Source organism: Ceratosolen solmsi, unplaced genomic scaffold (genome assembly GCF_000503995.2).
Source record: "Ceratosolen solmsi marchali unplaced genomic scaffold, CerSol_1.0 scaffold23, whole genome shotgun sequence".
NCBI lineage: Eukaryota > Metazoa > Arthropoda > Insecta > Hymenoptera > Agaonidae > Ceratosolen > Ceratosolen solmsi.
In genome coordinates, this window is record NW_011948430.1 from 5,570,457 (window position 1) to 5,584,189 (window position 13,733).

The 13,733-nt window shown below is 34.2% G+C and overlaps 1 protein-coding gene across 3 annotated transcripts in view; it reads left to right on the forward strand.

Annotated features, from left to right (window-relative positions):
* The first annotated feature begins 4,544 nt into the window (after positions 1–4,544).
* Positions 4,545–13,733, forward strand: part of LOC105364077 (Cbl-associated protein) — a 26,378-nt gene continuing 17,189 nt past the window's right edge. For 2 of the 3 annotated variants that reach the window (XM_011501938.1, XM_011501939.1), the window contains exons 1-4: positions 4,545–4,682; positions 8,391–8,432; positions 12,475–12,671; positions 13,413–13,623. In XM_011501938.1, the coding sequence (XP_011500240.1) occupies positions 4,670–4,682; positions 8,391–8,432; positions 12,475–12,671; positions 13,413–13,623 (463 nt within the window). In that variant the 5' untranslated portion in view covers positions 4,545–4,669. The remainder of the gene's footprint in view (positions 4,683–8,390; positions 8,433–12,474; positions 12,672–13,412; positions 13,624–13,733) is intronic. The other variant, XM_011501937.1, reaches the window with a different exon arrangement.

Sequence of the window (13,733 nt, forward strand, 5' to 3'; positions counted from 1 at the left end):
AAAAAAAAAAATTAAAGAAATTTACTTTTATGAGTGGCTGTTGTAATATTTAAATAGAATTTGTATATTTTTCCAGCATATTTATCCTCCTCTTCTAAATCAGCCTATCAAAAATAATAAACTTAAGAGATTCGAAGTGAATTTAATAAATAATGAGATGCTCCTTAAAACGTAAGTCGTATGGAATTAGAGTTTCGACATTAATTTCTCATTACTTGTTAATTCGGTATAAAATATTTATAGAAAATTTTCATTTTGCAAGATTGGTGATTGAAAATTTTAAGCGATTTGTGTCAAGTGGCTCGACTCTGCACATATTTTTGGTTGATTATTTTTTTGCAAAGTATTGGAAATTATCGAGCCTGCAATAATAATTGACGCGATAAATTCTACAAAGCAAGAAATGTTTATTACAGTATTTATGAAAAGTCGATAGCTATATATGATGCTTTTTATATAGTATAATTTCGTCAACGTTGCATAAATCCTTGATAAGGAAGGACTCGATTCTGTCGAGGATGGCACGACTGCGTTCGCTTTTGCCTTTAACATTCGTAAACTATAAAACATCTGGATCAAAGAATGCCAGTTGCAAAACAACAGACAAAGTTTGGGGAATCGAAATTCGCGTCAGCCACAAGTATCTTGCGAATCTCAGCAACGCGATACCGCATCCTGTGACCTACATTGTTTACTCTTGCCGCTAGTATTCAGTAACTCCTTTTTCCCAACTAAGTTCCTTCCAAGTCAGACTCGCGACAGCTCCTACCGTTTCCGTCATCCGTCAGTTTTCTGAGTACGTAAAGAGTCAAAGAATGAGATTTATACAGGCCCACACAAACACACACACGCGCTTGCGCGCGCCCACAGAGGCAGATATAGAGAGAGAGAGAGAGAGAGAGAGAGAGTGGGACAGAGAGACCGAGTGGCTGTATTTACCTCGACGCATTTGCTTGTCGCCTACTTTTAGACCCCCAGGGGCAGATAGAGGCAGGCGTTGTTCGCACCGTAGCTTAGCTACGAGCATCTTCTACAGCATGAAAAGAGTTTCTTTGTACCTGCCAAGGTAAAAACTTCCCGAATACAGTTAAAATAGTCATATTGTTAAATTACACGTTGCATTTTGTTTTGACATATGAATTTATTAACAATTTTCCTACTCCAGCTTCATTTAAATGTTTATGTATCTTGGTGTTAAGCCAAAATTTACATATACTGAACCTATCATTTGTTTTTAATGGAAGTTTCTTGTTATATGTATTGTAGCTCAATACTTCTTTCAAATCGATTAAAGCATTTTTAAACACATATTTAATGGATAAGTATGTTTTCTTAATAATTCACAAATGACTTTTGGATTGAACGAAACAACGAAACAATGATTTGCATCTTGAAATTTACATTCTAGATAATTATATATTCTAAATAAAGAATGTAAAAGTGAGATAATGTACTATTTTATCACATATATATATATATATATATATGCAAAACTCGTCCTTTCCAGACAAAAAAACTTAAATGCTAATATGAATAAACAGATATGTTAATATAAAATAATTATTTATCATACACAAGTCCGTTTAATTATATTTGAATAATAGAAACGTTCGAATGATACGTGTAATATGGTACTCTATAACAGAAAATATAAGTCATCAATAATAAAATACTTTAAAAGAATATAAGTCTTTTGGCGTATTTATTAATTAATAATTTTAGTATATAAAAGCAACATTTTATTAATAAAAAATATTATCCATTATTCTACTATGATTATTTTCTGCTTATTATTAATAATCTATAATCATACGAATATATAATATATATTGTTTTTTTTGTTTTTTTTTTTTTTTGTTTTCTATGCCTTAAAAGTCAAACATTGTCTAGGAAACAAATATTTCTTCACTAATGGAATAATAGAGTCGGACATAAATACTATATCTTATTAAAGTTGATTGGAATTTTTGAATTTTAAAACAGAATTAATATGCAGTTTTAATAATATTTTAAGTTCATTTCTCTGGTTTCCTTTGAAACTGTCAACTCGTGCAACATCAACATGTGCATCTGTGAAAAGTTAAGCACGAATTAAGTCATAGGTGCATTAATAGTATATACAAGGTCATAGCATAAAATACTATTTATATAACAATACTTGATGAACATAATAAATACTATTCGCACGTATAGAAATAAAAAGGCAAAATATGAAAAGTAGTATATTTATATGAACGTGCCATATAAATATTATTTGTCATCCTTAGTTAAGCACATTTGTTTGAGTAAACTCTCCTGCTTCTTTTTGCGCTTACGTAATTTTTATGCTTAAATGTTGCGCTGTAATCAAGATATAACATTGGATTACTAAATGCGACTGAAATATAAAAATGAAAGAGCCGCAACAGCTCAATACTAAATATTCTTGGAAATCAAGGTATCCCAACCCTTAACGTATGAATCACTCTCTCGCGAATCTCACGGTGTCACAGCCCGCCACAATCTACTGCTCTTAAATTCGCATCACTTCCTGACAGACATATATATGCATATATGTGTATCTGCATCGATATACAGGTGCTAGTGTTGGCGTTCGTTTATTTGTAAAGTGAGTTAGTCTCGAGGCGTCCTTCACGCTCTGATTGTCCAGGTGCGCTTGCGCGAATCTTCACTAGCAAGACGAGAGGCTAGGGGTATCACATTTCTGTCGGGTATACAATTCTCTCGTTGAACGATAAATGGGAGTAGGAGATATTATAATGTTACATCATGGTGAATAGTTTGGATTAGGGGATATTTCATAAAGTATAGGAAGGGTTGCCACCTTCCAAAGCTTCATTCCATGAAATGTTGAATTGGACTTATGGGAATGGTAGATGGGCCATCCGTACAAAAGGCGTTATCCAGACATTTTTAATTTTGTTTGATTAGAAGGAGGATCATAGTATTTCTCTTCTTTTGATGCGCCAGTAAAATGTGAATTTAAAAGCTTTTAACTGTTGAAACGAATTAACATAAAAGTATATTATTCGTCGGTGGGAAAAATATATTACGGTCAAATATTACCATATATTTGGGAAAAATTTTGTCTAGGGAATTTCTAGTTTACACAAAACTCATATATACGTGTACATGAATTGATACATACTTATTCATATATATATATATATATATAGATAGATAGATAGATAGATAGATAGATACTAAGCAAATAAATATAAAATAGTTGATAAAATTATTGAATATATGAAATTAGGTTTCAAATTGAATTGTAGCAGACATTAATTTCTCCTTAATATACAATACTAGAAGTGCTAATATCATATATATTCTCAACGTGAAATTTTACTAAATGTAAAACAGAATCTGCATACGTGCAGACGATAATATACTATATAATATTTTTCATCTCGTAGTATTATAGAACATTCCACAAAAATTCATGAAATATTTCACATATTCCAACTCGATATATTTTCATCTGAAATACGAAATAAACTGCTCCATAAAACTTCACCTCGTTCATAAGCCATAAGTTTCTGGTTCCACTTAATCTTAACAACATTTTTCGCGCATCCCTGGCACAAAACAAAGAAAATTGTAGCAAAAACAATGGTTTCCAGTCATCTCAACCTATCTGTTTATTCTTGGTAAATAATGGCCGTTTAACTTACAAACTCTTTATTTCCTATAACTGTTTAAAAAAACATTTCGGTTACAAGCAATGTTTTCGAAAAAAAAAAAAAAAAAACATATTTTGCTATAAATTCCTCCAATTATAATTATTTTAAATAAGTATAATATTAATGTAAAGTATGTTTAAAAATGAAAAATTTTTATATATATATCTAATTGATCCACCAGTTACTTTATTAATTCTCATTATGCGGCCCAAATGGGATCTATAAAGCGAGATTTGCGACACGCAGTTTTTTTACATCAAATTATATATAAGAAACTAATGTTCATCGCGTAATAGAACTTTAGACACGAATTAGCGCATTAAATTGGTTACACGTTATTTTTTTTTCTCTATTATTTACGCGTATTGTATACGAGTAGAAATGATAAACTCTCGGTGCATCGTTTAAACAGCCGTTAAAGAACATCTTGAGGGATCGAATCGTCGGCGATTAAGTAGTAAGTGTCCCTCGTCCGTAGTTACCCAACTCGACTCCCTATTTCTCGCGCTCTTAGCCCATCTCGTTCTCTCTCTCTCTCTCTCTCTCTCTCTCTCATTCTCTATCTCTCATTCTTTTTCTCTTACACACACAGACACACAGACACAGACACACACACGCGCGCGCGCGCGCGCGCGCGCGCGTTCATACGCACACAGATATATATATATTCTCTCTTCCACCCCGCCCTCCTCTCACTCTATCTCATACGCACACAGATATATATATTCTCTCTTCCACCCCGCCCTCCTCTCACTCTATCTCTCTCTGTTTCTTTCTCTCTCCCTTTCCGACAGAGTAAACGTAAGCGGAAACGGCATCGCGGAGCGTCGCGACGTCCGTCTCTCAGTTGTGCGCGCACCACCGAGCTCACGAGAGCCGAGATTCGCGCCGTGTCACTCTACCACACGCATATCATGAACGGGGCCAGGTTAGACGACTAATCCGGAAATCTTCCGTTTCGGCGGCTGTGAAAAGTGCACGGGACTATGCTGGAGAAGAGTGAGTGTGCCGTGAGCGGCATTTAGCAAATGCTTCCAGCGAAATGCGACTTCACTCCTCTTATCGCGCGGTTCTTGGTGATTTCACAGAATCTTTCGTCGCTTTACATCGTCGTTAGGTGCTCTTCCACATGAGGTTTTAGAGACTTCGGTCTTCTTATGACTGGCAATTGCTGTTTGATTTCAAGATTTTAACAAGTATATTCCCCTCTACATGTCTACCTCCACATGTTTACTTTTGTAATATTTTACATATCGTTCGAGTTTACATCTGTTTACTTGCGTTCTTCCTCTTATTTAGAATACCTGGCGAGATTAAGGGCAATTTTTATTTCTAATTGAAAAATTAATAATAACAATATGTGGTCTACGGCATTTGAATTGTAATGGAATTAATAAGAATCACATTATCAGTTGTAGATATATATATATATATTTATTGGCAAAGAAATTTCTTTATCGTAGTTATTTATGGATTAAATGACGAATAAATTTGTAATATGTTTGGAAAACTTAAGAAATATTTGAATAAAAATTTTCTAATATACAGAATTCTCGAAATATATTGTTAAAAATTATGTATTACCGTAATAATAATTAAATATATTTATAAAAAATTCAAATAGTCAACCAAGACTGCATCCCAGACTAACAACGCGAATATCAAGTTACATATCATACTTTAGATTTTTCAAATTTCAATGTATAAATAAATTTTCAATTTCGACGGTATATTATATTTTATAACCATACAATTAAATTTTCTACAATGTTAATGTGCACGAATGTTAAAAATAAAAGCATGAAAATCATCAAAACAAGTAATTTATTTTAAATGTCATTAACGCAAGAAATGAATACAAAATTAACTTGTATAATGGCTTCTCTACATGTTCGCCTTTAGCTTTTAATGATCTTTAGTATCTCAAAAACAAAACTATTACACACCGCCGGTGAAGAATGCTGAGTGCAAAGTTACAAATCGTAATTGCTTGACAGATATAGCATCATGTCCAGTTTCTTTGATAGTATTTTGGCCAAACAATTACTGTACTGCGTCCGCATAATAAGTATAATGATTTAAAATTTGTTTTTTCTTTTTCACATATTTATTGTTTGAAAAGTGTCAAATATTTGACGAATGGGAGAGATCACTAAGAACAATCTGTTTCCGTACCCGCAAGTCTCGTATGTAATATTAACTCGAATCTCTTCACGAATCTCAAACGAAACATTACCCTCATTATCCATGAATTGAATAAATTTTTCAGAAAAACAAAAATACCAAATACCAAATGGCATCCCACTCAACATATAAATAACCTTTTGTTTAAAAATAATAAAACACACACACACACACACACACACACACACACACACAAATAGATAGGATTAGCAAGTAGATCATAAATTTAATCAGAATTGACGTGCTGAAAATTCTTCTTATGAATCGTCGTCGTGCTAGAGAAAGTCAAGCTAAAAATATCTTTCATGATAGGGATGGTCAAGCCTTAATAGATTAGGGGACTTCTGTATTTTATTCATCCTCCCAATTAATTTCTCATCTCCGACATGAATGCTAAGATTAACATTTATTTTCTCTAATGAATGCTATAAAATTGTTGATAGTCATCGCTATTGTACTATAAATAAAGTTTATGGAAGAGAGAAAATTATATTTACATTAAAATCAATTATCAATTATCAATATGCGCGTGTCTTTCGAATTTCGTAAATAAATCAAATGAAAATCTCCGATCTCTAAATTGCTAAAATGTACGTTAGAATGATGAAGAGATGAAATAATAATAATGGATTAGGGCACGAATGTTAACAACAAAAGTATATTCTATGTGTAGTAAAATTATATCGTTAAATAATTATTAGAGACGCTCTATTGCTTTGATCGTTTTTCATTTTATTTCGAGCTCTGTCGTCAAATTGTCGTGAAATTGACATTCGTTAACCAGATAATACAGGAAAGTAAAGGATCAAAGGCCGAGAGAATAATGAAAGAAACGGCTTCGTGGCGAAAAGCTCAGCTGCATGGAAAAAAAAACTTGAAAAGCACAAACACAATTAAAAAATTAATATCTAATCAAACGTGATAATTTGTTTCTTCCGACACGAATAAGAGATAACGCGATGACAATGTCTAATCTCACGGGTCTTCCCCTTCCCCTCATCGTCGTCGTATATACGTATGCGTACTTCCCGTCTCAGGTTCTCTTGCCTCCTCCCTCCTCCCACCTTCCTCCGCCCTCCTCATCAAGCAAGCTTCTGTATTAATGAACCGCGAAGATACGACGAGTGACATCAGCAGCGCCACCGGCCAACTCGGCTAAAAGCCTTTGAGAGCGAAGGTCTCACAAAGTCGCGAAAAATCAGCGATAGTTACTACTCGGGCCCCGACGAGCGTGTTTGCGCACTCCCTCGGGGACGCGAAGCGCGCACTCCTCGCACCCGCGAAGCACATTCACGCAAATGTCTCGGGCGATAAGGAAGAAAGTCATTTGCCCCGACCTGTATGTATGTGTGCATCGGGCTCGGGATAACCGCTACTCCGTATTCTTTACTTATACAAAGCCCTCGTGACGCTCTTTGCAAAATCTGTGGAGCGAAAATTTCCTTCTGAATTTAAAGCATTCCTAGTTCATACCCTCGTCGTGCACAGCGCGACCCTCCAGCCCCGCGACGACAGGCGTTTTTACTTTATGCGGTTAAAGTTGTTTACCTCGCCTACCTCCGACTCCCGAGTCGTTGCGGATGTGCTTTGCCCTCGCTCATGAGGGACGTTATTATTTTATTTATTTATTTATTTTTTTTTTTTTTTTCCACGAAGTACACAGAGAATTTAGAGATCGAGATATTTTTGCCCATCTTAACTTATGTAACTGTGTAGACAGTTTGGGTGGGACGTTTTCTAGGTTTCTTCGTCGGGTAAATAAGAGAATGACTTGCGGACTCTGCTTTGTAGCGAGATTTAATTATAAATAAAATTAACGAGCCACTCTTAGAAGGAAAGAGTCTTTTATAAAATAAAAACTTGCCGTAACATTTAAGTTTGAGATACTTTGCGTTGCTATGGGATTTCAAACGAGTGACAAAAAAGAAAGAAAAAAAAAGAGAAAAAGAGAAAACAAAAATTAATTAGAAAATTCATTTGACCACGTTGTAAGATAAAACATATAGAAGGACTTTGAATTTTTATCGATTTTCTTTATAATGATAATGTGATGTGCGAAAAGAAAGTAAAAGCTACTTACTGCACGTTGATGTTTCTTAGTATTGGATTTATAAGCACAACAAAGATACCAAATGATAGAAAAAAATGGGTAAAATGATGTTAACATTGTGCATCTGTTGTATATATATATATCTATTTGAAGGATGATGATTTATTATTCTTCAATTGTCATTAATTATAAGAAAAAAAATATACTAAAATGCTTGTAATATATTGAGCCGATCGTGTAATCTGTCTGTAGATTATTATTATTATTAATTATGTATATGTAACGTAAAAAAGACGAGAATTTTGGGAAAATAAGGCGATAGAATGATGTAAAATTGAAAGCAAAAAAAAAAAAAAAAACAAACAAACATAAATAAGTAAATAAAATGAAAAATTTAATTTAATCGAAAAAAAAGTAAATTATCTAGACCTACTATGTCCGTGATTAACATTGGACGTCTTTGGTGTTTTCAGAAATGATTGCTCCGACGTTTAAAGCGTTGTCGGCAAAGCCAGGTAAATCAGCGATGAACAAATATCTGTTTCTTTTCTTTTTTTTTTCTTTTTTTTTCCTCTTTTTTTATTTTCGTTATGTCCGTATACGTACAGTTCCATTATAATATTTGTAACTAGTAATTGATACAGCTACGGAAGAATTTAATAATGTAACTGGATATTATTAACTACGTTTTTTACAATTAATTTTAGATATTACTTACACAGTTTTGGCTGCAATTACCTTAACAGAGTTTGCCTTTGTTTTCTAGCGCGTACCACTACTAATATTAACTCTAAGTGGTTGATATTTAAAGACGAAAGACGAAAAATCCTTATAATATTAAATTGAATTTAATCTATGGTATCGTTAAAATGCATGTGCAATGACAATTTTATCTCTAACATAGCTTGAAAAATCTATCCCTTAAAATTCGTCGTATTTTAAGATATGGTATGAGATACGGTAATATTAATTAATTAACAATCATAAAATGATAAGTTAATTATTTTAAATTCACATTCCACAGACGCACGCCCAGATAAGAATTACAATTAACGCAAAAAACCTACAGTTATGGAGAAAGCATTTGAACTTATACGGCCGTATTGGACGATTGTCGATAAAGATATTTGAATATTAAAATATGAAAATAACGGCGTTCGAGTTCTTTGATGCAGATTAATAAAAATGTATCTAAAGGCCCATCAATTAACCTATATTCCATGAGCAGTCCGGATTAATGGACGGCGCGTTTACACTGGAACTGAAAAGCGACCAACTTTTCGTAAACAGCCGCTGCTGCTCTTCTCATTTCTCTCGCTGCGTCGCGCGACCGCAAAAAGCCCGTGCGCGCGATTAATTTTCGCCGTCTCGCCATCCGTGAGCTTTGATTTATCGCCGAATTAATAATGCGCGACGCGCGCGCTCGCGATTATTGACCGGGATTGTCGAAAATAGGGTGAAAAGTGCATTGAATTGTGGGTGTCGTGTGCAGTCGCGCGAACTTCTAGGGGGAAATGCGCGAGCGCCACTTTGTCCGCGCCTTTCGCCCCCGATAATAAGTATGCTAACGGACCTCGTTTTATGAGAGATAAAGAGCCATAGGAAGCGAGAGGATGAGAGTGAGAGAGTGAGAGAGTGAGAGAGAGAGAGAGAGAGAGAGAGAGAGATTACTAAATTTAAGCACGGAACTCGAAACGGGACACACTCGATTTCCTGCTTCCTAGCGCCTACGCGTTTCTATTTTTGATGCCCTTTTTGCATTGACGGAAAAAAGACGCCGACGTAAAAAAAGTAATTGCTATAATATTTATGGGAAAACCTAGTCAATTATTTACATTCTTATGGAATTTCTTTGTCATCTATCAATTAAAAATATTTGTTGTATATCTAGAGTTTAATACGATACGTTAGATACAACAATTTTTTTTCAACAATCGTTCGTTTTATTCTCATTTCGAAAAGAAAATTATAATACAATTAATGTTACTTTAGTATCTTCAATAATATTAATGACAATTTAATTTTTATATTTATACATTGTTATGCTTTATAATTACATGTATAATTAATTTCTTTTGATTGTTAATCTTTTTGGTGATTATATTTCAGAAAAATTCTGAAATTAATAAAAATTCGATCAAGAGCAAAAAAGCTTGTTAAAGACCTTTGTTAGCTATTTATCAGTTTAGATTTTCTAATTCATTTCTGTTAATATAATAACTAACAGTAGAAATTCCATTGCCAAAAATTAAAAAAAAAAAATTATTCCCATGTACTTTTTTTTGTTAAATATACTCAGTTAAAATTATCTTCGTAACCATCGCCATTGCATTGAAGATACATTAATTTTGAAATAGATCATAATGATAATATTCTATTTCACAATTTCTAATGCTTTTATTAATAATTAGTATTTCGTTAATGGTATTAAACGTGCGTATTCGATTTTACTGGGCGCCAACCCATTGCAGTTACTATATTTGCATTTTTAATTTAAGAAAGAACTTAACAGACGTTTATTTACAATACGATAAAAGTGCATTGTGAATGATAAAAATCTAATAAGATCTAATAATAATACAATTGTATTATTGTTCTGAAAAGTTCTTTTAATTCAGTAAGATAAATTCAGATATTATTCTTTTCGCGCATATCTATTTTCATATAATATCTTTAAGATTCGCTTTTATTTATGGAAACAAATTTCTTAGCTCTTATCATTCGATACTAACATCTCGTCTGTATAGATATAATGTATTCATTTTTTTGTTGGCCTTACCTAGAAACATAATATAGTCACGTAGATAAATTGTAATTTGCCTTGGTAAAGTTTATTCTTTACATTAATATAACAAAATTTGTTCTGTTCAAATGATAAGATATTTCCATGTATTATACATAATTATTTTTGCCCACTTGACCTAATATTCCTTTGTGCAATCAATCGAATCACATTCATAAATAATTAGTTTTAATAACTGTTTGAATCAATAGCAATTTATAAAGGCACAATCGCTTATAACGCATTAACGAATGAAAATAGTAATCTTATAATAGAAAAAACATATCGTTATCAAATTTTTTTTTTAAACTAAAGTAATAAATTTAAATCAATGCATTTTTAATAGACTGGCAATCGTGAAACTGAATCCATATGCTGAAATTGAAAAATTAAGCGTAAACAGAAATTGATATAATGAAGGAAAGTCTCCGCACAGTCGTTGTTTAATGAATCGATTCAAAGTCCCACTGCGTCTATTTGCTTTAACCTTAATGCGGATAAATTTATCGTAGTATACTCGGTTAGCAAAGCCGTTTGCATCGGATTCGTGCAGTAAAACCACATTGAAAGAATGCTCATTTATGTAATGCAACACCGCCGGGCCAACTTTATCTCTTTTTTCGTAAGGGAGACGCTAAGCGAGAAATCATATATACAATTTGTCCGTCACGCCGTAAATTCACGTGTTGGCATAGTCGCCGTCGTCTACTTTTCACAACAGGCCAGAATCCCTAATTATTCCGTTCTTACACGGCCGCTCCCCGGATCTCGATGCGAGCGTGACTATTCTAAAATTTCGAAGTCGCGGCTTCTCCCCCCCCCCCCCCCCCCCCCCCGTCCCTCCCCCTCCAACAGCATGGTCGGCTCTGCGTCTGTACTTATGTTCATAACTATCCGCACGTTTGCGCTCACGAATGGAAAATTGAAAGAACAAGGCTTTTCAATGAATTGGAGTGTGCTTATTCTTCTGCATGGCCAGTGATGAATTTGTTGAAATTTTGATTTTGTGGTTATTTAATTTATAGAGAATTTGTCGAAGCTTGATAAATTACGTTATAGTTATTAATTATGTAACACGATACGTTTTCCGACTACATTCGGAGCGTAAATTTGTGTTTCCATTTGCAATTAATGTAGACTTTAACATAACGCGAACGAAGGAAATATTCTTTTTATTGAACGGTACACATTTTATAACCTTAAATTTTAATCGTCAATAGTTCGTTCTTAATTATTTAATCATTTTTCATGTAATTAAATTAGATAGAACATTTTCGCAATTAACCGCAATATATAAAAGAATTTAGAATAAGGCGTGGAAAGACAAGTAATAGCCGTGATTAAAGATAACATTCCTTTTAAAATGAAATTTAAAATCTTTTCATATGAAAATGGTTTAATCAACTGTTAACAGCGTTAAACGTTAGTAATATTTTTGTAAAGTACGTTTTTGAATATATAGTAAAAAAAGTTATTATCACGCAGAATGTATTAAAAGTATAATATTTCGATTCACATTCAAATTGTAATGAATTTAAAACTCAATTATTTGTAAAGTATTTTTATTTCTTCCAAACCCATTATAATACACAATATAAATATTATATTGTACCGCCTGTTACATATACCGAAACAACATCAATAATCCGCAAGAAATTTAACCCCGTAATTGTGCTATGTATACATATATATATATATATATATATATATATATATATGCGTGTGTGTTATTGAAAATAAAAGGTAATATCTTATAATAATAATTGTAAATGTAGGTGTATGGTCCCCGGGAAGTGAACCGCCGAAACTACCGAGACAGCCCAGTCCAGAGGGCAACAGAGACGGAAAAGATGAGTCGATCCCACCAGTTTGGACTCCATCAAGCGCGGGTCCGAGTCCAGTTGCCGAGAGAAAAGAATTTCGCCCAGTACCCTTTGAAAGTCCTATTTTGAGCAGAAAGAAGAGCGCTCAGGTAGTTTAAATCGAAAGCACCCAATACTACCTCTAATACCGACAATTGTACTATAAATTTTTCGGTTATTTATGAGAGTTACAAACGTCGTTATGTTTTTATTATATTAAATACTTATAAATGAGCGGGAACCGGGAGTGAGAGGGAGTGGAAAGTACAGTACAGTATCCTATAAATATGACAGTTACTTAAATTTAAATGATTTATAGCTCAAGACCGTGAATAATTATCTTTTTATATTTCCATTAGCTATATTGAAGGGACGGGAGAACAATTTAATTTGATTCCGCGTGCGATACGCTATTACGCTTATCTTTAAATTACTAGCCTCTTCATCGCTTTTACGAGATTAATCGACATAAAAGTTTCCAGCTTAATTAATATAATTTAACTGTAAATTCTAAATAAAGCTCACCTCGTAAAAAGCTTAGCTTTTCATTGCTAGTGGATAAATTCTATTTCAAGCAATATCAAGAAAGCCGTCCACATAACCAATCATTGCGGTTAAATTCTCGAGAAGAGCCAAGAGTATCGACTACTCACCACTGACAATACCCGATATAATTGAAAGCGGGTTTGCGTTTAAAAATAGCTGGAATGCCATCCGATAATCGACCCCCCCCCCCCCCTGTTGCCGCACAATAGCGCGAGCAATAGAAAGCCCAAAGAAAGTAGTAGCCTCCCTCTATTTACTAAGCAGTGGCAGGTGTATTGATTTGTGCGATATTCCAATGCGTCCAGCAGTCGGCAGCGAAGGCAGATACGATACCGCCGCCCTGGCAAGACGAAAACCAACCGAAGGAAGCTTCTCAAGTTCCCTCGCAGAGCATCCCCTCGCGGATTGTCAATTCCTACTCAGCCCCGTCTCAAGGCTTGAATGCACTCTCGGCGGGTGCGCCCCGGCTGCCAAGGGCACAAAATCCGACCATTACTCTGCTGCAGAAAGCGAGAGGTACGTTGAAGCATCTCTACAAGGTGCGCGTATGAGCGTGCGATGCGATCGAAGCGGCAACCGTACTTCAAACACCGCATTGCCCGGTCGAATGGCGGTGGGAGGGGGGG